The sequence below is a fragment of the Rattus norvegicus genome, chromosome 19 (assembly GCF_021556685.1).
Source record: "Rattus norvegicus strain SHRSP/BbbUtx chromosome 19, alternate assembly SHRSP_T2T, whole genome shotgun sequence".
Classification (NCBI taxonomy): domain Eukaryota; kingdom Metazoa; phylum Chordata; class Mammalia; order Rodentia; family Muridae; genus Rattus; species Rattus norvegicus.
The window spans coordinates 36431139-36455419 of record NC_141552.1 but is presented as its reverse complement, the minus strand read 5'-3'; the positions used below and the strand labels follow the sequence as shown (position 1 = coordinate 36455419).

The 24281-nt window shown below is 43.0% G+C and overlaps 1 protein-coding gene, 1 long non-coding RNA gene and 1 pseudogene across 2 annotated transcripts; 2 read left to right on the top strand and 1 right to left on the bottom strand.

Moving 5' to 3' along the window:
- Nucleotides 1-24281, top strand: LOC147999376 (uncharacterized). The gene is made up of 4 exons (XR_015643987.1): nucleotides 1-636; nucleotides 18836-18965; nucleotides 20042-20155; nucleotides 21329-24281. It is a non-coding gene; the product is annotated as an uncharacterized LOC147999376 (long non-coding RNA).
- On the top strand, nucleotides 12200-13483 carry LOC134483304 (zinc finger CCCH-type antiviral protein 1-like; annotated as a pseudogene).
- LOC134483312 (uncharacterized) lies at nucleotides 19187-23908 on the bottom strand. Its single transcript, XM_087596618.1, has 6 exons — nucleotides 23752-23908; nucleotides 22548-22707; nucleotides 21219-21362; nucleotides 20417-20583; nucleotides 19589-19694; nucleotides 19187-19465 (listed from the first exon to the last, which is right to left on the bottom strand). Exons 1-5 carry the CDS (start codon nucleotides 23876-23878, stop codon nucleotides 19630-19632), a joined length of 663 nt encoding a protein of 220 aa, XP_087452744.1. The 5' UTR covers nucleotides 23879-23908; the 3' UTR covers nucleotides 19187-19465; nucleotides 19589-19629.

The window sequence follows — 24281 nt, the reverse complement described above, 5'->3', positions numbered from 1 at the left end:
ACCACAGCAGCGGCTTCTGGGCATTGGCCTCTTTCTGCTCAAGCTCTTCTATGTGCTTGGGGGTGGTACAAGCTTTTAAAAGTCCCAGGCAGTGGTCAGACCACGCACACTCTCCTGGCATCCCCATCCTCTCTCAGGACTTATGGTGCCAGAGCGGTTATCGCAGGAGTTTTGATGCTGCTGTGGACTGTCCATCGAGCCCTGCTTTCTGAGCCTCCCATGTCCACCCTGTTCCTGTCCAGGTTCCTGGCTGTCACATTTCTGCACGATGGTGAACAAGTTTGTTTTTCTGATTCTCATAACAAGAAAAGGTTAAGACTAAACTATCTAATCTTCAACCCCATCCAAGATCTGAGGAGGAGAAACGTTGCCTGAATAAAAGGAAAATCAGAGTAAACAGCTTCCAAATCTAAAGAAATGACAGAAATTGTTGGCTAACCTGGGAGTCAGTCAGCAAATATTCCTGTGTCACTGTGGCATCCACCTTCAACACACTGGGCCAGGAGCTCTAACAATAATCCTTTGAAGCAGGTCACTTGAAGGACTATCCTATTTTTTTTTTCCAAAAACTGGGACAACAGACTTCCCCATGATCAACTTCTGCACAGTCTGGACAGCTTTCTGGCAGCAGTAGAGGTAAGTGGGTAGTATTTCACCCAATGGCCACTTTGTCACATTTGAAGGAAACTCCAGGTAGGGTTCTTTAGAGCCCATAATCTTTTTCAGAATAGATTGGGGACACTACCAGGAGTTGAGGTCTCTCCCACTGTGAAAAGCCTTTAACTATTAGGACATCTGAAATGGCAGATTCTTCAGATCTCTAAAGGATTTGAGAACCACCTTTGTATGTAATGTCTATCTCAGTGGACAAATGTGGCTTTTTTTCCCAAGGGATTTACTTCCTACTTAACTTTAAAAACATACACAGGAAGTTAAATAAAGCTTATTTCTGTACCTAACTAAAGCAGTACCTAACATGACTGGAAGACTGATTATTTATAGTTGGAAAGTACTAGCTTGAATTCCTTAATTATCCATGGCAGTGTACAGTAGAAATTTTATAAAATTAGAATTTTACACCACATTGTGAATAAGTTGCATATGCTTATATCTTAAAAATGAATTGAATCATTTATGCAAGTACAATTTTAAATTCTATCATCATTCAAAACTCCATGCCATCCTAAAATATTTGAGACTTGGTATTGCTTTCTAGTATGAATAGAGATACAGTGATCTATGATTTTGTCATTTTAGTCCCTTCTCCTGATTTCCCACAACATTAGACAGAGAATTGAGGAGAGAAAGAGAAAGGAAGAAAGACATCCCTGATTCGAATTTCCTTTACTGTTTCCTCCCTGACCATGGCCAGTAAGAACTTGCAACCAACCCCCTAACTGACAATAAACATCTACAACCCACGGCAGACAAATAACCACCCACCCACCCTTCCTCTTGAGAATGAGGGGGTCATGTTCCTTTAAGTTGCTTCCCAATGTGTGTGGGGTGACAACAAGTTTTGGGGACCTTACAACAGTTGGGATATTTTCCAAATCCTGGGAGATCTTAGAGTTTCCTATGCGTCCAGACCCTGAATGTGGAGGGATTAACTGAAGTCCTGGCTACATTAACAATGGAAAATACAAACACACATTCCTACCATTTGAGGAAGGTCACCGGATATCTACCCCTTGAAGTTTGCTCAAAACAATTAGTCAATTAGCTTTTTATTTATCTTCAGGTCACTTCTTAGTAAACAGGCAGAAAAGAGACAGATTGTTTGCCAAAATTATATCAATTGCTTCTAAGCCAGTCACCAATAGAGATCCTGCCATCCTTTGAAGTTTCATCAGAGAGGCTCTATTTTGCACAGACTCACAATACTTATGCCTCCTATGTGGCAAACTAAAAGAACTGTTAAGATCTCCTTAAATAATTCAACAGTTTTCCCAATCCAAAGTCTCCCACCCTCCTCCAAAAAAACAAGAGATTCCTCACAAAACATCTCCACTCACTTCGGTACCAGTTTATATATTAGTCACATTTCTGTTACTGCAGAAAAATACTATGACCAAGAACAACTCAAGGAATACAGTTCTTCACATTGTGGTAAGCAACCCCCAACTACCAAATTATTTCATTGTTAAGTCATAAATGTAAGGTGGCTACTGTTTTGAATTGTAATGTAAATATCATGTATAAAGTATGTCTCATATGTGGTTGTTCCCTGAAGGGCTTGCAACCCACAGGTTGAAAACTGCACTTGTGTGTGGTGGTGGGAGGGGTGGTTGTGAGTTTTTTGTTTTGTTTGTTTTCCTTTTTCTCAAAACCCAAATGCTGATAAGAACATAGGCCAATATCAGGCTCTTCAATTTTATTCCATCAGGCATTGGGTCTGTCCTCATGATATTAACACGCTGGTTTTTCTTTTTTACTATTCCCCAAAATGAAGGTGAAATCATTAAAGGTGATGCCTCCCGCAGTGCTTTACTGTCTTATTAGTTAGCAGTGTCTGACTGCCCTGCTCAGTTGTGCTTTCATGTGAGTTCTGAGATTTTTTTTTCATTCCCATGAAGCTCTGTATTGGGACTATAATGGGATGGATTTAAACCTGTAGATGACTCTGGTAGGATTCGATATAATAATATAAATCATACTGATACATGAAAATGAGAGGTCTCTTCATTTTCTGGTTTCTTCAGTTTTTTTATTTTTCCTAATGATTTCATTTTAACAAGTCTTTACTTCCTTAGATATTACAAGATTTTTATTCTGAATGGGTTTGTTTTCTTGGCTTCTTTCGTCATATTTATTGTTGGTATACAGGAGTTCTATTGATTTTACTGTGATTTTAGTGAATGTGTCCATGAGCCATAGGAGTTTGCCAGTGGTTTCATAGTGGTCTTTATATATGGATCATATCGCCTGCAAATGAAAATGCTCTGACTGCTTTCTTTCATATTAACATGCCTTTCCATCTCTCTATTGTCATATTGTTTGGATAAGACTTCACATACTAGTTGAATTAGATGAAAAGAATGAACATCTGTGACTTATTCCTGATTTTAGTGGAAATCCATTATGATTTCCTCCAGTTAGGATGCTGTTGGCCTTGCATATTGCCTTCATAATGTTAAGGTATGTCTTCTCCATATCCCAGATTCTCCAGGACTTTTGCATTAATCACTGTGGGATTTTGCCAAAGAGATTGTCTGCCTCTACTGCAGTGATCATCTGTTTCCTGTTCTTGGTTTTCTGTGGTGGATTGTTTATTCATTTGTATTTGTTGAAACATTCTTGCACCTCTGCAGTCAAGCCAGCTTGATCACGGTACCTGACACTTTTGGTAAATGTCTGAATTTTATTTTCCAGGATATTATTGAGAAATTTTTCATTTAACTATTCCTTCCAATCTTAGTTTCTTTTCTATGCTGTGAAGAGACACCATGAGCAAGGGAACTTGTAGAAGAAAGAGTTTATTTCAGCTTACAGTTTCAAGGATCATGAGTCTATGAATATTATGCTGGGGTACATGGCAGCAGGTAGGACACCATGTTTCTAGAGAACTGGCTGAGAGCTTACATCTTATGTGCAAGTCGGAGACAGAGAAAGTGTTAACTATAGATGGTGTTGAATTTGGAAACCTCAAAGCCCAATCCCATACACTCCTCCAACAAATCCGTATCTTATAATTCTTCCCGAATATTTCCACTAACCAGCAACAAACATTCATATATGTGAGTTTATGGGGGCCATTATCATTCAAATCACCATATTCCACTCCCAATTCCCCATAGGTTCTTAAACATATCATAATAAAAATACATTAGCTCAGCTTCCAAAACCCCTGTAGTCTTTCAGTCTCTACACAGTTTATCCACAGTGCTTTTCGACACTCCAGGAAGTCCCTTAATTATTCCCCTATGAAATCAAAAGGCAAATTGCATATATCCAATGTGTAATGCCAAAAATATGTTATCATTGCAAAGGGAAGTTGGGAATGTGGTGAGCCAGTTCAAGGCATTAACCCAACAGGGCACACTCCACATTCTCTACTTCTGATGCGTGACAAAGGGATTAGATGGGTCCACTGCTCTGGCTTTGCTGACTGCAACATAATTCCTAAAACTATGTTGTATCGCATAGATCTGTGGTGGTTGTGTTTTCATTGTCACTCATTTCTAGGAATTTTAATTTACTTATGTGTTTCTCCCTTGGCCCTTTCAGTAGTGTGTTGTTTGTGTTGCTGACCTTCCACGAGAGTGTGTACTGACTGCACTTTCTATTGTGTGATACCAGTTTGATTCCTGTGTGCCTAGATAGAATGCGTGACACTACTTCTGCTTTCTTATCTTTCCTGAGGGCTGTTCTGTGTCCTAATCCGTGGTCAATTTTGGAGACAGATCCACAGGCTGATAGAAAATATATGTATAGTTCAGTGTAGTTTGTTAGGTCCATTTGACTGATGATGTCACTGAATTCTGCTCCTCCTCTTTTGTTTATTTGCATGTGATCTGCCAAGTGGTCAGAATAGACTATTAAAAACAATCACAACCACTATTATAGCTAATGGGTAATTTCAGATCTATCTGATAATTATATATTTAAATTTGTGACTGCTGTGTTTAATATGTATAGATTTAGATTGTAGTATCTTTTGGTAATTGCAAAGTATGAAATGAATTTCCTTACATCTTCTGGACAGGATTGGTTTGAAATCTATTCTGTCAGCTGCATAGAGAAACTGCATAGAATTGCTACAGGGACCTGTGTCTTAGGTCTGTTTCCCTAATATATCCTCTACATCTCTCATGATGGTGATCCTGTTTCTGGCTAAATAATGTCTGTTCACTGGGGAATTGAGTTTAGTGATATGCAAATATTATTTAAACCTATGTATTAAATTTTGTTAATTTTTGTGGGTTTTATTGGCTTCTTTTGATTGACTGTTCTAGTTTTGTTAAATTATTTCCTGTTTCCTCTGGTATTTTATCCTTCTCTTCAAACTAAAGTATTCCTTTTAGGATCCTCTATAGAGCTCCTTACTGGTTATACATATTTTGTAAATTTATTCATCATATGCCTTAATCAGCACAGTGGCTGGGCAGCTGCCTGCCCTCCATGGTATCAGATCTACTTTCCAAACAATAACGCTCAACTCTTACTGACTATGTAGCATCTTGGCTGCTCTTTGTTGCACTTGGACAGCCCTCAGGACCAGGCTCTCCTCTCCCTTAACCATGGCTGCTGTCCTCTTCCTCTCTCTTCTCCATCACACATGTTCTTCCTTTATTCTCTGGCAGCTTCTTCTTCCTTCTTCCCTCCTCATGATCCTCTCTAGCAAAGCCCTCAGAAACTCACCTCCCCCATCTCTCTGCTGTGCAGCTGTTAGCTGGTGGCTTCTTTATAATCACAGTTAACTGGGAGCAGGGTCAGGTTTTAGAGGTAACCAGTCTTGAGTTCCACAAATTAGCATTAAAATACAAGCAGAATTAGGCCAATCCACTACAAGGATTTCTTTTGTTTTGTTTTGGTGTAAGTTTTCTTTTACCTTTTCACTTTTTATTTTATTTTTGGCTATTTTTTTATTAATTGGTTATTTTATTTATTTATATTCCAAGTGTTGTCCCACTTTCCAGACTCCCCTCATCATATCTTACATCCCATTTCTGCTCAGCTTTGCCTATATGACAGTGCTCCCCCACCCACACATATTCATTCCCACCTCACAACCCCAGCATCTACTTTTGGTGGGCAACAGGCCTCAGCGTAGTCAATGGCCTCCCGCCACATGGATGCCACTTAAATCAGTCTTCTTCTATACCTAGAACCATAGACCCTGTATACACTTTGGCTGGCAGTTTATTCCCTAGGAGCTGGGGGGTTGGTGACAGAGGGTCTGGTTAGATATTAAAAACCAATAGTTGCTGCTTTCTCTTCTTTTTCTGGTTATGGGTGAAATGGTGATTGTGTGCTTCATTTTTTGAAATTATTGAGAGATGATTTATTTCTAGGTTTTTCTTGGGTATAGTTTAGCTCATTGTCTCGGAGTTTCCCTACTATAATCCTCTGTTGTGCTTTCTTAGAGAAAAACATTGTTTAAATTTGGTTTTGACATGAAATATTTTGGTTTCTCCATTTATGGTGATTGAGAATTATGCTGGGTATAGGATCCTTGGTCCGCATTACCTCTGCCCAAGATTTTCTGGCTTTTGGAGTCTCTGTTGAGAAGTCTGGTGTAATTCAGATAGGTCTGAACTTATTTGTTACTGGTTACCCCTTTTAATGATCTTTCTTTGATCTGTGCATTCAGTGTTTTAATTATTATGTTAATGGAGGAATTGTTTCTGGTATGATTAAATTGGCATTCTGTAGGCTTGTTGTACCTTCATGGCCTTTTCTTCCTTTACCTTATGGATGTTTTCTGCTATGATTTACTGAATATGCTTACTGGACCTGTGAACTGGAAATCTAAATTCTCTTCTATTCTATTATCCTTAGGTTTGGACTTTTAATTCTGTCCTGAAATTCATGGATGTTTTGTATTCAATAAACCATACATGGTTATCTGAGATGGGTATTTTGTGATTTGTGGGGTGATCTCCTTGACCCCAACTCTTACATTTAGTACCACGTTTTATAATGAAACAAGGTCAAGAATGGTGACCTCTTGCCATAAACTATATGAAAAAGGCAGGTGAATTAATGTGTGTCAAGTATCAGTAGATTCCTGGGTGGTTTTTGCTCCGGGTTGGCCATATGCAACAGTTTCAAAAGCCCAAGTTTGATGTTCCTTGGGATTCCCAAGATGATGCACTCAGACCTGACAGACAACACCCAGAATCCTCGTCAAAGAAATTGATTTATAAAATCGAGGGAACATTACTAAGTCATGTTACAAAATATTTGATCACACTGTGATGTCCAAGAATGTATTATTTACTGAAAAAACTAGTGTGTGGTATAGCAGGGCCATGGCACAGACATTTAAAGCAAGAGTTGTTTATTCATGTAAACATGGACTTAATTACGGTATGGCTGACCTACCACACACATTTATGGCAAAGGTAAAAAGTGCACTTAGGTCCAGCAGATCAAGACACAACGTGAAAGGAAATCTAGATAACTAAACCAATGGAAAGTTTTTGAGTTAAAGGATTTTTAAGAAAGTGTTCAGAGGGAACAGGAATGCTCTTCTTCTGGGAGGTCAGTGAATCAGGAAAGACAGTTGGGAGCTTTACTTGACTTCAGCATCTGACCCCTGAAACTTCATTGGTAAAATTAATGTCTGGAATTTTGGGTTGTAAAACAACAGGTTGGCCCTGCAACTTTGGGCAAGGCCCATGGACAAAGAGGTCACACCTGATGGGAACAATCTTAAAAGCCATCTGATTCTGGTAAGTCACCTGAGAAGTCCTCAAGGAGAGAGGAATGAATGGGTAGCACCATAATAGAAGGCTTTAGGATCTCGGATAGTGCTACTCTAGATGCCTGGAATATAGAAGCAGAAAATGTAAAGCTAAATGACTTCACAGGAATTAGCTCATTTCTGATTATGATTTTTTCATATTGGTATTTTATATTTATTCTTTTTTTAAAATTTAAATCAAGAGCCTTAGGTTGTAATGCGAGGCGGTCTTAGAATCAGAAAATGCTTAGAACACTTGTATGGCGCCCCGCAACTAACACTATCTGGCTAGAAATTCTACTTTTAAATGCATCACCATCCACAGCTTCCATTTAATCAGCAGGTATCCATGCCAGGCAGACACTGAGCAGGTTGTATGTTCTGTTAATCTCCACAACAACCCAATTCAGCAGAAACACCTCCGTTTTACAGGTGAAGAAACCACAGCTCAAAGCAAATGAGTATCAGGGTCCCATCAGTCTCACTGGCTTTCACTTAGACCCACATCCTTCTCTGAAAAGGGAAGCCATGGGCCTGATGTGGGCTGTGCAAGCTGACTCTACTGAGATGATCAATGCTATTCTTGACCTTGGGAGAATTTAAGACAAGGTGACCCCACAGACTTCTGGGATAGATTCTGCCTCTGGGTTCTAGGGTGTGACAGAGTATCCCTTGCTGTGTGTCTCTACTCATCTGAGGAGTCTGATCCCATGTGTCAGCTTATATGGCAGTGGTCTCAACATTACTAGTGCTGGAACCCTTTAATACAGCTCTTCATACTGTGATGATCCCCTCCATAAAATTATTTCATTGCTACTTCATAAATAATATTGCTACTCTTATGAGTCATAATGTACAAGGTATCTGATATGCAATCTCTGTGAAGCAGTTGCCACCCACAGGTTGAGAAATATTGCTCTATAAACTTTTTTTTAAATTAAAGGCTTTCACCTCAGAAGTACCTGGAGCAGTTGTAAGAGCCCTGAAATACTGACAAGTTTTGGCAGGCCCAAGACTGCTTGCCTTAATGACAACAGAGATTCCTGGCTAAAGGCACAATCTGAAATCACTGTCCCCAGGTCATTTCTTGCCTAAGTTTTCCCTCATTACAATGTCTGTCTGCTTGGACATGTCTGTCCAGGAAGCCAGTCCATGTAGTCTCTGATACAGACAGAATGCTAAAGGCAAGAATGTTTTCCCTCTGTTGGCCCACAGTCATTTCTATAGAAGTAAGTTCAAATCCCCTGTGGATAAATGTGTGTGTCTCACATGGTGTGTGAGACTTGAAATGTCAACCGTTTGAGTTGACAAAAAACAAATTTCACTTCCGATTTACAGCTGACTAAAAATTATTTTTGGGAGAATGCAGAGGGTGGCCAGGCCTGCAGAGTCAGATCCCCTCCCTGCCTGGGATGATCCCACCCTCAGTAGACTTCAGCTTCACCTATAAGGTGTAATCAGAAAAATCTGACCTTAAGATTCTGAAGTCTACAATATGCACAACCCCTAAAGTTGGTAAACGGCCTATATGGGGGTTTTCTCCAGTTTAAACTATTCTGGCTTCTTTTCTCTCTTGTGCTGCAATCTGTTCTCTCAGGTCTGTTGGTCCTGGAAGGACCTGGGTTCAAGTCAAGGCCTCGTGGGTGGGGAGGAAGATGTTCTGTTGTGTGAATAAGTATGGATTAAGAATGTAGCCCCACCAACAAATTGGGAAAAGATCTTTACCAATTCTACAACAGATAGAGGGCTTATATCCAAAATATACAAAGAACTCAAGAAGTTAGACCGCAGGGAGTCAAATAACCCTATTAAAAAATGGAGTTCAGAGGTAAACAAAGAATTCACAGCTGAGGAATGCCGAATGGCTGAGAAACACCTAAAGAAATGTTCAACATCTTTAGTCATAAGGGAAATGCAAATCAAAACAACCCTGAGATTTCACCTCACACCAGTCAGAATGGCTAAGATCAAAAACTCAGGTGACAGCAAATGCTGGCCAGGATGTGGAGAAAGAGGAACACTCCTCCATTGTTGGTGGGAGGCAGACTGGTACAACCATTCTGGAAATCAGTTGGAGGTTTCTCAGAAAATTGGACATTGCACTACCTGAGGACCGAGCTATACCTCTCTTGGGCATATACCCAAAAGATGCCCCAACATATAAAAAAGACACGTGCTCCACTATGTTCATAGCAGCCTTATTTATAATAGCCAGAAGCTGGAAAGAACCCAACAGAGGAATGGATACAGAAAATGTGGTACATCTACACAATGGAATATTACTTGGCTATCAAAAACAATGATTTTATGAAATTCATAGGCAAATGGATGCAACTGGAAAATATCATCCAGAGTGAGGTAACCCAATCACAGAAAAACACACATGGTATGCACTCATTGATAAGTGGATATTAGCCCAAATGCTTGAATTACCCTAGATGCACAGAACACATGAAAATCAAGAAGGATGACCAAAAAGCGAATGCTTCACTCCTTCTTTAAAAGAGGAACAAGAATACCCTTGGCAGGGAATAGAGAGGAAAAGATTAAAACAGAGGCAGAAGGAACACCCATTCAGAGCCTGCCCCACATGTGGCCCATACATATACAGCCACCCAATTAGATAAGATGGATGAAGCAAAGAAGTGCAGGCTGACAGGAACTAGATATAGATCTCTCCTGAGAGACACAGCCAGAATACAGCAAATACATAGGCAAATGCCAGCAGCAAATCACTGAACTGAGAATGGAACCCCCGTTGCAGGAATCAGAGAAAGGACTGGAAGAGCTTGAAGGGGCCCGAGACCCCATATGAACAACAATGCCAACCAACCAGAGCTTCCAGGGACTAAGCCACTACCCAAAGACTGTACATGGACTGACCCTGGGCTCCAACCGCATAGGTAGCAATGAATAGCCTAGTAAGAGCACCAGTGGAAGGGGAAGCCCTTGGTCCTGCCAAGACTGAACCCCCAGAGAACGTGATTGTTGGGGGGAGGGTGGTAATGGGGGGAGGATGGGGAGGGGAACAGCCATATAGAAGAGGGAGGGTTAGGAGGATGTTGGCCCGGAAACCGGGAAAGAGAATACAATCAAAATGTAAATAAGAAATACTCAAGTTAATAAAGAAAAAAAAAAAAAAAAAGAATGTAGCCCTACTCTGACTGGCCAACTAAGCTCCAGAAAATCTTCCCCAATCACAAAACTGGGCCATGTGGGAGCCTAAACTGTTTAAAGGGGAGAGCTGAGTGCTTTCTCCTGGAAGAAATACTTGGGGGTTGACTGTCACTTGTGAACCTTCTGTGTTAAGTCACTTCTCAGAAGGGAAGCTTTCCTCTAACTCTTCCATGGGACCCACCCAGCACTGGAGCCTGAGGATCCTATGGTGTTGCAGCTCTGAGCTGGGAGGGGTAGCTCTCACCCTGGCATGGAGAAGCCTGTTTTCACAGCTGATCTAGATCTGAGGAGCAGGTGCTTTTAAAGAAGCATGTGAGAGTATCTCCTGCAGGAGAGCCTACCCTGCAGGGAAAGTCACACAGGACAGCGAAAAGTGACTTCGCAACAAACACAGGGCATGGGAACCAGGGAGGGCACTGGATGGATGGTCGGAGAGTTTGAGAAAGCCTGCATCTCCCTGAAAGACTTCCCACAACCATAAGTCCCACCACTGTCCCATTCTCACAGGGGAGCCTGCCACCTGCTGGGATCCCTGCAAACTAAAACTGGAGTGGAGAACTGAGGGAAGCACTTTGGTGGAGGGGGAGACACAAGTCTCCAGGGCCAGGTCAGCCTTCTGTCCCTTTGGTTCTCCTCACTTCACAGAGGCGCCTATTGAAAGGTGAGGCAAGCCGGGATCTCAACAGTCTTTGGCCAAAGAAGTGAGAGCCCACAGGGCAGAGCAAGGCAAAGCAGAGCCAGGCAGAGCAAAGTGAAGCCCTGCCAGCCAGCAAATAGGCCTTGCGCATGTGGGACTGGTGGCAGCAGTGCTTGCCCTTGCTCTCCTGGTGGTGCAGAACCCCTGCCTGGATGTGGGGAAACTCACAGTGGCTTGTCCTCCAGCTGCAACTGCCAGTGCTTGGGGAGGGGGAAGTTGAAGATGCTCCCATGATCCTCCGATTTCTGGCCCACTTTGTCAGCAGTTGTCCCTGTTCAAGGCTTTGGTCAGCCCCACCAGAAGCCCCGAGGACAGGTAGAGCAAGCACAACTGGCCAGCAACCACCATGGGCATCCGCGGTGGGACCCAGGCCAAGTGGCAACAGAGGCGCACCAGGCAGCCAGGCACCAGCCCCAAGCCTGTGCATACTGAGGCCAATGACACTCCACTAGTCCCTCACACCATGCACATCCCACCCCTGGCAGGCAAGATCTCTCTGTCCAGAGCTTCCCCCAGACCTGCAACTACCAACAGCTCAATGAGCCCTTACTTAATTCTTCTTAACCATAATGGCTTGTCATAAAAGGTCATTGGGAAAGTCAATGATGAGATGAAAGCCTTAAAAGAAAACTAGAGAGACTTACGGAAATGAAGGAGAAAGCTCTCTTCCCAGTAGGAGCCTGGCAGTCCCAAGCTCAGGGCACCTCATGTCCAGGCTGGAACCCAGCATGCACTGTTGTGGAGAACCTGCCTCCTTAAGGACCTGGCTTCCCACTCATTCTCCTGAGATGATGACTTTAATTCTTTCAATTTTTACTGGTTATTTTCTTCATTTCATTTCATTCCTTTTCCAGTTTCCTTTCTCCACGAAGCAGAGTCCAGCTCACAAGCCTGAGCAGCTGCAGCCATAGTGCACCATGGGGGATCCTGGGGCAGACTGTTTCATCACCAAGATCCTGTGGACCCACAGGGGCTGCATGACCTTAAAGGAACTGCAGAGTAGGATCAGGCTCCAGAGGCAGAGCTCTATGAGCTGCTGGGCAAGACTGCTTATTCCTATTGGGGACTGGAGATCAGGCAGGGATCACGCTGTAGGTGGTGGCTACTACTGAAGCCTGTGGCTTCAATCTCAAGTGCATCCAGGGACCATGCTACAGATTGCCCAAGCCTCTGCAAGCTCAAACAGGGACAGAGTCATTATGCAAAATCCCAGAGAAACCTCTGCAAATATCCACACCAAGTTTTTAGGAACAGAGCTTCCAGGTCCTGAAGAATCATGAGCTATCTGGGCTTCACCAAAAGGAGCCGGCCATCTTCCTGGTACAAAGGGATGCTTTTCTCCTGCAAAAGTTACTACAAAGGAGACAGCCACAAACAGATCTGCTTGAAGCCACAGCCATGCAAGAGAGTCCAAGTCTGTGAGCACTTCACCCAGGCCAACTGCCGTTACCTCAACTGTCTCAGGTCTCATGACCTGATGGACAGGAAGGTGTTGACCTCCGTGACTGAGCACCGGCTGAGTTCTGATGGGGTCCAGAACATCCAGGACATCTGCAACAACAAATACATTAGGAGGAGACCCACTGGCATGAGAGCTCCCCATGAACATCATAGCAGCAGGGCACACAGAGACAGAAGCAAAAGCAAAGACTGATTCCTTCCAAACAGTCTAGAATTTCTCTCCTATGTCTCATTTTGGTATCTGGTCCACCTTGTCCAGATGTCACCAGCTGTAAGGATTCCCTGGAGGAGGTGTCTACAGCTGTCACTCAGGAGGTCAAGAACCTGGGGACCCAGGACTCTGCACAGCTTTCCTTGGTCTCATCTAAGGCTGCTGGAGTCTGAGGACCCAGTCACATGAGAGCAAGCCAGGGGTTTTCTGAGAATGGAGATCTGGATGGCTTCTTTTCTAGGAATCCTACTGATTCTTTGTAAGCTCCTGCCTCCTCTGCTGGCTTTCCTCTTGCTGCAGCAAAAAGAGATGAAGCCATGTCCATGAGAACAGGCGTGCCTTCTGGACACCGCATGGAGGTCAAGAGAAAGAATGAGGCTCCAGACATCGATTACATCCCATTTTAAATGGTTCTATTGATGGGGTGACAATGGAAGAAGCAACAGACTCAGGAATTTTAGGTAAAAGGAGAAACTCAGGGAAGGAGTTTGGCAATGTTCCTTCTCTTTCAATTCAGTGGAATAATTGAAGCACTATTGTTATTGGGTCTTCATTAAAAGTCTGGTAGAAAGGATGCATTAAAGCCATGTGGCCCTGATTATTATTATTTTTAATTTTTGGAGTGGCAGCCTTTAATGACTGTATCTATTTTCTTATGGGAATTATTCATTACCTTCCCAGATCTGTATTTAACTTGGTATTTGTTATCTGTTAGAAAAATCACTAGTATCAAATAGGTTTTTCACTTTTCTGTAGTAAAGGCCTCTGAAAGTAAGCCCTAATGATTGTTGAATTCATTCAGTGTCCGTTGTTACGTCCCCCTTTTCATTTCTGATTTGGTAATTTAGATATAGGCTCTGTGGTTTGTCTGTCTTGTGGATCTTTTCAAAAAAAAAAAAAAAAGCCAGCTCTTGCTTTGCTTGGCTCTTTGTATCATTCTCTATGGGATGAGGCTTTGCCTCATGTTGGTAACAGCAGCATGTGATACATGAAGCTTTTGCTGCTCTCTGTAGTGGGGATGACGTCACAATTTCACTGCAAAACATGCACAGCCTGGTTTCAGGTTGTATTAAAATAGGCCACCATTTCATTGTTCCCTGCAAGGTGCCATGAGACAGTAGTAACGTGAGTCTGCATGCACCTCGACAGTTTTCACTAGGGACATCTGAGTGATTTTATGTAAATTTATACTGAGTTCATGGATGAACATGCACAAACACACACGCGCACACACACTTTACTGACATGGTGCACATTCTTTGCACACAAAGGATAAAGTGAGCAGTAATGAAAACACACCAATAAAGGAATCGATGGACGGAGTTGTGGGGAAGCTGGGGCTTAGAGTTACTTAAAGGCCCTGTGCAGGCTCTCCTTCTGTTGGAGGCTAAACTTCAAGTGCAGTGGGGTTATTTTCTTTCTGTATAGCACACAGAGCTAGGGTGGAAACTAGGTTTTGAGCATATTTGGCAAGTACTGGAACACTGAATTAAATCCTAGGGCTGGAACCCTATTAATGTTCTACAAAATTACAGGGCAGGCTGGATGAAGACTCTCAGCTGACAATGTGGACATCTCAAGACAGGCACTGGACAATGGCTGACAGACTTGTCTGAAGACTGGAAATGTTTTGCTATCTCAGAGGAAAAGAAGGCCCCTCATACCACACTGTACTCTAAGGACAGTTTATTCAGGTTAGGATGACATGAACTATTGTCTCATGTCACAGATGTCAGTAGAAATTATCCAAGGTGTTGTAGGCTGTAGGTAGCATTAACAGGACGAATCACACTGTGTTGTGAAGACATAGAATATGACTATGTGTAGCAAGACCCAGGCCTCTTCCAGTTTCTAAGATCATACCTGAGAACCTCAAATATAGTAATAATGTGATAATGTGGTGTAAGTCTAGTTACAACTAGGTTTTATTGTGATACGGATAACTCTTTTTGTGTCATGGTCAGTTTATAATGAATGACTAGAAGACCTAAGCTTGAGAATAACCAAAGACTACATTGCTTCTCTAGATGCTGAGCTTTTAAAAGCCCTGGTGTGACAGCAAGCTTTTGTGGACATTCTGGATTATTCCTTCTGTACTTTAACTCTCTAAGTCAACCCCACTCTGAGTAAGTCAGTTCCGTTCCATAAGTTGGAAATCAGTCAACTGGAAAAAAATACTTTCTCAATACAAACACAGATTTGCCATGGAAAAGGGGCAACTTGAACTGTCCCACCTAGGTCCTGGGCTTGCACAGGCCTGCTCTCCAAAAGAAAAGTGTGTTCACAGCTGCAGGCTGCATTCACTATGGATGCTCTTGAGGTTCCTCCCTAAACTGCTTAGATTAAGATAATTTTTTTGCCATCTATCAAAAGAATTCATTATGCCAAGCTGGCCTTTCTTCTGAACCTTCTGTTCTGTGGGCAGGGCAAAATCTCCAGCAACCCTCACAGCAATGTGGGCTGCCAATCTGGGACTCAGAATTATACCAGTGCAAACCAAGAACAGGGCAACTGGAAGAGACCTCATTGGGTTGCAGGAACCTTCTGTTCTGAGTCACTTCTCAGAAGGGGCACTTTGCTCTAACTCCTCCATGAGACCCAACCAGTACTGGGGCTGGAGGATCCTTGGGTGTTGCAGCTCTGAGCTGGGAGGGGGAGCTAGCACACTGACATGGAGAAGCCTGTTTTCACAGCTGATCTGGATCTGAGGAACAGGTGCTTTTAAAGAAGCATGTGAGAGTATCTCCTGCAGGAGAGCTCACTCTGCAGGGAAAGTCACACAGGACAGTGAAAAGTGGCTTCCCAACTTCCACAGGTCCTGTGACCCAGGGAGGGCACCAGATGGTCCAAGAGTTTGAGAAAAGCCTGCATTTCCCTCAACCATAAGTCCCACCACTGTCCCAGACTCACACCTGAGGATCAGCAAAGCCTGCCACCTGCTGGGGTCCCCACAAACTGAACCCAGAATGGAGAACTGCGGGAAAAGCACTTCGGGGAGGAGGAGACACAAGTCTCTGGGGCCAGGCCTGGGGTCTGTCCCTTAGGCTCTCCTCACCTCCGTTAGCCTCCTAGTGCAGAGCGCTGCAAGCCGGGATCTCAAAAGTCTTGGGCTGAAGAAGTGGGAGAAGGTAGCAGCAGTGGCGGTGGGGTCGACAGGGGAGTCGAAGACGGAATGGTAGCAACGCAAGCAGCGGCGGCGAGGGCGGAGGCGGGGGGCGGGGGGCGGGGGGCGAAGGAGAGGACAGGTGTGGGGGCAGGGTAGGGGCGAGGGCAGGCTGGGGGCGGGGAGTTGGGACGGGTCTGAGTCGAGGGCGGTGGTGGGACTGGGAGGCGGGGATGGGTCGGAGTCGATGGCCAGTGCGGGTGTGAGGCGGGGGCGTGGGCGTGGGCGGGGGCAAGAGCAGGGGCGGGGGCAGGGGCAAGCAGAGCAAAACCCAGCCCTGTCAGCTGGCAGAAAGGCTCTGGGGCAGGACAGACTTGCCCTGCAGCTCTATTGATGGGGTGACAATGGAAGAAGAAACAGACTCAGGAATTCTAGGTAAAAAGAGAAACTCAGAGAAGGGGTTTGGAAATGTTCCTTCTCTTTCAAATCAGAGGACTAATTGAAGCACTATTGTTATTAGGTCGTCATTAAACGTCTGGTAGAAAGGCTGCATTAAAGCCTAGTGGCCCTCATATATAATTTTTTTAATTTTTGTAGTGGCATCGTTTAAATACTATCTATTTTCTTATGAGAATAATCTTATGAGTTAAATCCCACATTTGGATTTAACTTGGTATTTGTTATCTGTGTAGAAAAATTATCAATATCAAATAGATTTTTCACTTTTCTGTAGTAAAGGACTCTGAAGAAGCCCTAATGATTGTTGAATTCACTCACATGTCTATTGCTTCATCCCCCTTTTCATTTCTGATTTGATAATTTAGGTATTGACACTGTGGTGTGTACTTACTTTCAGAAAGGGGTTGTTTCTCTTATGGATCTCCTCAAAAAACAGCTCTTGCTTCCTATGACTCTTTGTATTATCCTCTTCGTTTGTAATTGAATGATTTTAGTACTAAGTTTATTTCCTGCCATCAAATCCTACCAGACTCTCTATAGGATAAGGCTTTGCCTCATCTTGTTAACAGCAGCATGTGATAAATGAAGCTTTTGCTGCTCTCTCTAGTGTTGATGACGTCACAATCTCTGTGTAAACCATCCACAGCCTGTTTTTAGGCTGTATTATAGTAGACCACCATTTCAGTGTTACCTGCCAGGTGCCGTGGGACACTAGTAACACATGTCTGCATGCACCTCGACAGTTTTCATTACGATCTTCTAAGTCATTTTATGAAAATTGATAGTTCATGGATGAACATACACAAACACCTGCACAGAAACACAAACAAACTCTCTCTCTCTCTCTCTCTCTCTCTCTCTCTCACACACACACACACACACACACACACACACACACACACACACACACTTTACTGACATGGTACACATTCTTTACACACCAAAAAGAAAGTGAGCAGTAATGAAAACACACCAATAATGGAGTCGATGGAGGGAGTTATGCAGAAGCTGGGACTTAGAGTTACTTAAAGGCCCTATGCAGGCTCTCCTTTTATTGGAGGAGAAATTTCAAGTGCAATGTGGTTCTTTATTTTCTTTCTCTAAAGCACACAAGGCTATGTTGGAATGTAGGGCTTTGAGCATGTTTGGAAAGTACAATCACACCGAATTAAATCCTAGGGCTGGAACCCTATTAATCTTCTACAAAATTACAGAGCAGGCTGGATGAATACTCCCAGGAGACAATGTGGACATCTCAAGACAGGCACTGGACAATGGCTGAAGACTTGTCTGAAGACTGGAAATATTTTGCAAATTCAGAGAGAAAAAAAAGGCCCCTCTGACTACACCGTACTCTAAGGACAGTTTATTCAGGTTAGGATGACATGAACTGTTGTCTCATGTCACAGATGTCAGTACAAAGTATCCAAGGTATTATATGCCAATGGTAGCATTAACAGAACAAAGCACACAGTGTCATGAAGACATAAATCATGAGTTTGTGTAGCAAGACCCAGGCCTCTTCCAGGTTCTTAGATAGTAACTGAGAACCTCAAATACGGTAGTAATGTGATAGTGTGGTGTGAATCTAGTTACAACTAGCTTCTATTGTGACACAAATGACTCTTTTTGTGTCAGGTTCAGCTTATAATGAAAGACTAGACCTAAGCATGAGAATAACCAAATACTACATTGCTTCTCTAGCTGCTGAGCTTTTAAAAGCCCTGGGGTGACAGCAAGCTTTTGTGGACATTCTGGATTGGTCCTTCTGTACTTTAACTCTCTGAGTCACGTCCACTCTCAGTCAGTTAGTTCAATTCCATAAATTGGAAATCAGTCACCTGGAAAAAATACATTCTCCATATGATCCCAGATTGGCCATGGAAAAGGGTAGCTTGAACTGTCCCACCTAGGTTCTGGGCTTGCAAAGGCCTGCTCTCCAACAGAAACCTGTGTTTATAGCTGCAGACTGCATTCACTATGGATGCTCTTGAGGTTCCTTTCTAAACTGCTTAGATTAAAATTATTTTCATGCTAACAATCAAAAAACTCATTATGCCAATCTGGCCAACAGGAAGCTAGTTTCTATTCTGTATTTTGTCAGATGTGCATAATTCATATGGTCATCATTGATAACAGCTGAAAGATCTGCTCTAATATGGAAACTAAGTGATCCTGGAAGATGATCCTGACCCACAATGAGCAGTGGGAACACCAGAGCCCTGTAGGGATGCCTGGCAACCTAACACATTGAGCATGCACAGCTCAGTAAGTTCCCTGTGAACACACATCTCCTGAGATCTCTCTATTTAATTGTAGGTGATCCTGTCCACCTAATACAGCACATCATGTGGAATAACAAAAGCCACCTGCAGGAGCTGTGGTGATGACTCACAGGTTAGAGGATCTGCTGCTCTCTCAGAAGAACCACATGGACCCTAACAATTGGGTAAAGTATGTCAGTGATTACATCATAAAGTGTGTTGGAGAAACAGCCACATTATCCTCACAAAAGACACTGTCACACTGGGTACCCCTTGGTGACTTTGAATTCACTTATTAGCCCAAGCTCCATGGAACATGCAGAGATCCATCTCCAGCTGTCAGTTCTAAGCCCACAGGAGGGGACAGAACCCTTGAGTAAGAATGATGGTCTTAAGAGTCAAGAGATAGAATTCAATTTTTATTCATAAGGAATTCATTTTTTACAACAAAACAGGATTAAAATGAATAAATTAAAATATTTAAAAATATTTGAAAAGTGAAAAATAGTAACAAGAACATATAAATATGAAACAACAAAAAGAAAACTTCAATTAAAATCATAACAAAAATATTTCTAAACAGCACATTCTTAACGAACATTTAGAAGCACAGATGTATTGCTGTTTCTCCTCTTGCACACATAATGAAAGGCAGTCTCCCAAGTTGACTCTCAAGTGGTGTTTTCTGAAGAAGAAAGTGAGTAAGAGCTCAATCAGACAGGCTGGCTTAGTGTTATATAAATTTAGGGTCTCTAAGAAATGACAAATTAACTATGAGGAAGAATACTCATCCAAAAAATGTTGTTACCGTTCAGGATGTTTGTCATCAGGGACTCCTGAGAAAGCAACTTATTCTTCAGGAAGCTCTCTTACTGGTGTGTGTCCAATTCCAGCTCTCTTGCACTTTCTGAGACCTGGGAGAGGAAGGCAGTTTTTCAGACACTGATTTGGTGGAGAAACGCAAGCCAGCTATCAGAATGCTGCCTTCTACCGCCTCAGTTCTATTGGACAGTGGGCATGGACCTTTTAACTGATATCATTGTTGCTAACTCTTTGGGAAGGGCAAAATCTCCAGAGAGCCTCAAAGTAATGTGGGCTGCCAATATGGGACCGAGACTTGTTCCAGAGCAAACCAAGTACAGGGCAATGGGAAGACACCTCATTGGGTTGCAGAAAGAAAGGAGACGTCCATATGTCACCAAGGTTAAAACCAATGACAAGTTCTAATTTGACATTTGCACTTTGTTCTTATCCCGCAAAGGTGCTTCCTACACAAGAAGTCACATGACCACAGAGTATTATTTGTCAAAGAACCAAGAACTTGTTCAAAACTCTACATAGCATCCAATCTATCACGTGGATATGCAGTAATGAGGTATGTTATTAATCTGTCACCATTTCTATACTGCAGCTTCAAAAAGGGCAGCAATATATACTTGCAAAATAATTCAGTTTCTGAAAAGTGGTTGACTTCCCAGAATACTTGTGCATAGGCAGAGCAATGAACAATCCCATTGCATGAGGTGGTTGGCTGGTTGGGAGTGTAAATTAGAAAGGTGGTAGGAGGAAGCAAAGATGTATCAAATTGGCAAATTTTATCAGATATTTTTAAGCTAACACAGCTACTCGTCCCTACCTGATGATGCTGGGTCTGGACGTTGCTGGTCTTTATCTTTCTTATTGAAGTCAACCAAATATTTCTGGTTCAGTGCACACTCAAGATGTCCCTCCTTGCTCTCCTGCTTCAGTGGGACCAACTTCTTCCTACATGTGTTCTCCATCAGGAGCTGGCTGAGCAGGTTTCTGGAAATACAGTCTGCATAGTAAGATCATGCTGCCCCTTTCTCCCATTCCTACTCCCAAGTCCCACTAACTCTACCAGGTCCCAGATATGCATGAAGACTTAAAAAAAATACATCTCGATACATATAATGCTGCTGCACAAACCACAAAGAGTTAATTCAGAGAAGAATAAATTGTTTGTTTGGCCCGAGCACCAATTAGTGTCCACATCTCTCAAAAAGAACATGGATCTACAACTGTCCATAAAAGCCCAATGCATGGGGGCTACATCAATTAGTAGTGGGCAAACACCCTGAAAGGAAGTCAGTAGAACCAAGAGAAGGTCATGCTAACCATGTGGTCCACGCACTGAGCATTGTAAAACCTGGTATGACCCCAGAGGCCCAGGTCAGCCTAATAACCTTCTGCTGACTTCAATCAGTACTGTTCTATCTAGAGCCTTCTGAAGATGCCTAGACAATCCTGGGATGAGGAACAGTCTTTTATGGAACTGAAAACTGAGTCCTAATGACCCTGGCACACTGATGTGTAAACAGCACAAGAGATAGAACCAGAGCTGAAGACTGTCCAATCCAGAACAAAGAAAGTCAGAAATGGCCATTCCACAAGTGATAGCCTTTCTGACCAGGACTTACCTAGAGAAGGTAGTCTCCTTCTTCAGCTTATGGTTATTCTCATGGATCTCAGTGTTCTCCATCTCTAAGTTGTGCAGAATTGACATGACCGCCTCCTCCATTCTCTCCAGGTCTTCATAATATGGATTTTGCCTGCAGTGTGGCCTGGCCCCAAATGATAGAATACAACGAACATCAGCATTTAGGAATATATGAACTCAGGGTGGGTCCTGAACTACACCAGTCCTGGAAGGACAACTTCTGAATTCTACATATTGGATCTTCTTCAGCTTCAGAAACATGTTTTTCTGCATCCAGCACACCAGAATCTCAGCATCCAGATGGAGGGTTCCCTGGCTCCCTTTGTTCAATCAGGAGGAAATCTGCAGTCAATCCAGTTGAGCTATCAAGAGCCTAGGCCACACCTCTCCATGCTCCCCCAACCCCAACACACCCAGAATCCTGTGATTTCTTTTTTCCTGTCCTGATAACAGACCATATATCAACCCAAAATTATAATCTGCACAACGAATACAAATATACAGACAAACGTGGCCACATAGGCAAAGAACTGAGCTGTTGACAGTGGGGCTCCCAGAACAAAGCATTCACATGACCATGAAAGTGTTACAGGTAAATACTCAGGCCAAGACATAGACTCCTAGATTCCAGGAGTGGAGGGAAATATAAACATATAAAAGTTGTGCATATGCATTTGGATGTATGCACACACAGACTCACAGACTGAGACACACCCACAAAAAAAAAGAGAAAAGTAAACAGAGTCAGAGAAAGAGAAAGAGAAATATGGAAACAGAGAGCACAGTGAGAACCAGGAGAAATGCATGCACCATTGCTGTCTCAGAGTGTAAGACACACAGACAATAACAAACAGGCCTGAGCCTGAGAACTTCTAGTCAAGCATTGAGATGAACAGTTTGGGACCAAGACCCTGAGGCTTCTTGCTGCCTGGATCTTCCAGCACTCAGTCCCCTGCCAAGCAAGTACAGAGACTCACCATAAACTCACTGCAATTACAATCTTGCACAGCCACCAGCTGTCAAGGGCTTTGCAAATGCACACTGGGAACTCACTCTCCCTGACTTTATCCCTGAATTCTTCATTCAGACCACAAATCCTGCTTTTCAATAAATGGAAGCAGATGAGTCCATTGTCCATCTCACTCCTCAGGAAGGGTCAGGTTCTGAATCTCCTCTATATGGGAGGTGAGGTTTAGCACAGAGTGGTTAGGGAGGCACAGCTTTCTAGAACCCAAAACCTTAATAGGATGAGATGAAGGTGACCTTACAGATCTAGGAATGAAACAAGAGCATTTGGAGCAATTCATACCTGTTGTTCATAGATCTCTCTGTCAGAAACCTCAGGCGATCTCTCAGGTCATTTCTCTCCTCGGTAATGAGCTGCAGCTCTTTAATCAGCCTCTCCTTTTCCTTCTTGGCCTGCTTCTCGCTTAGGGCAGTTTCAGGGGATGATGTTTCTCTCCCAGCGTCTGTAGGTAGAAGAGCACAAGTGAACATGCATGGGGAGAATGCATAGAGTGTACATAGACCACAGTGAGGCCTAAACAAGAGAACAAGCCTAGAATCCAGTGTCATTGCTAGGTGATTGGCCTATGCTTAAGAGACCTCCTCAGGGGATCTCAGTTCTCCCACTACTCTATAGAGACCAAGAGATGTAAGCAGCCAGGTGTTCCCTATGCCGGACATCACATGCTTACATGTACCACAGAGATGGCTTCTCCAGGATTATTATCAGCTGAACAGGGTACAGCTTTATTTCAGGACCCTCACCGCTGTGGTTTCAGAACTCAGATGATAAATTCACCATCCACAAAATTTGAGTGATTGGAGACACTCAGATGTCCTACCCTGATACTCTAGGCCAACAACTTTGGATTTAAAACACATTTCCAGGAAGGACATGTTCAACAGACTTATCAATTCCCCTATATGAAATAACAAATGCCCCAGAAGTTTCAAGAGGTTACAGGCTGAATCTTGGTCCACATGTTCCAAACAGTTTTGGTATTTTAGAAAAATGTGTGTAACACACAACCTCTAATATATAAGGCTAACGATGACCCTGCCAGTTAGAAGAAATCAGAGGAGGTCTAAGAACATAAGGTTATTGCCTGGAGCACAATTCTCTCCCTGTTCTTACTGTCAGGTGTTCTTACTGTCAGCTGTATTTAAAGAAGCAATGATAGTGAAATACATTGCTGCCCTGTCTAAACTCAGAAAAGGTGGACCCTCCATGACTCCTGATGGTGTTACTATATCAATGTAACATAACAAATGCACTGTGAAAGTAAAGGCCAGAAGTTCACAGTATAATAGCATTGGCCTTACCATATCCTCCCTGTGGGGATGGGGAAACTAAAGTTCTGAAATCCTTGACTTTCAGGAATTGTGATATTCATGGAAATTCAATTCCTTTTCAGATGCTCCAGTTGTTGTGGCCCATTGCTAGAAAGGTCAGCTTAAGCCTGCAGCCCCCCTGAAAGGAAGCTCAAAATATACTGCCCAGAACTTACTCCACATTCCCCAGAAGTGCCGTCTTTGTCCATCATTACTTAGAGACGAAAGGCTAGATTCCTTCACTTTAGTCTCTCCACAATCGACGTTCCCCCTCCCAAAATGCTTGCGAAGACGGGAAAACATGTCTTAGCTTGTAACTGCCAGACTCAGACTGAGAGAAACTAGGGCACTGGTTGTCACTACAACACTGGTGACAGCACAGAGGATGCCAGAACTCTCTAGGAGATAATAGAATGTCCAAGAAGGGACAGCAGATGTCATGGGGAGCAGACTTTGCCTCCCTGCTAATAATCTCCCTGTACTGAGCATAAGCAGAGGTGCCCTTTCCAGGAGACTTTCCTGGGGCAGAGCCACTGAGCATCTCCTGCTTCCAAAGCCAAATTTTCCTCAAGGCTTGATTATAAAACCTTAGTAATTCCTATGCATCTAAATGAATGTTTCCTTCCATATCTTGCCCTAAAAATGTCTCATCCTAACTCAAATTGTCCTCATTCACCAATGTTAGCCATTAAAACTTCCTGAGATT

What these genes read in the sequence shown, in the direction of transcription:
- LOC134483312 (XM_087596618.1), bottom strand. Translation starts at nt 23,878, where the DNA reads ATGTTTTCCCGTCTTCGCAAGCATTTTGGGAGGGGGAACGTCGATTGT. An exon ending in GCACTTCTGGGGAATGTGGA is followed by an intron (nt 22,708 to 23,751) that starts GTAAGTTCTGGG and finishes TTCTACCTACAG; the next exon opens with ACGCTGGGAGAGAAACATCA. An exon ending in AAGGAGACTACCTTCTCTAG is followed by an intron (nt 20,584 to 21,218) that starts GTAAGTCCTGGT and finishes CTGTATTTCCAG; the next exon opens with AAACCTGCTCAGCCAGCTCC.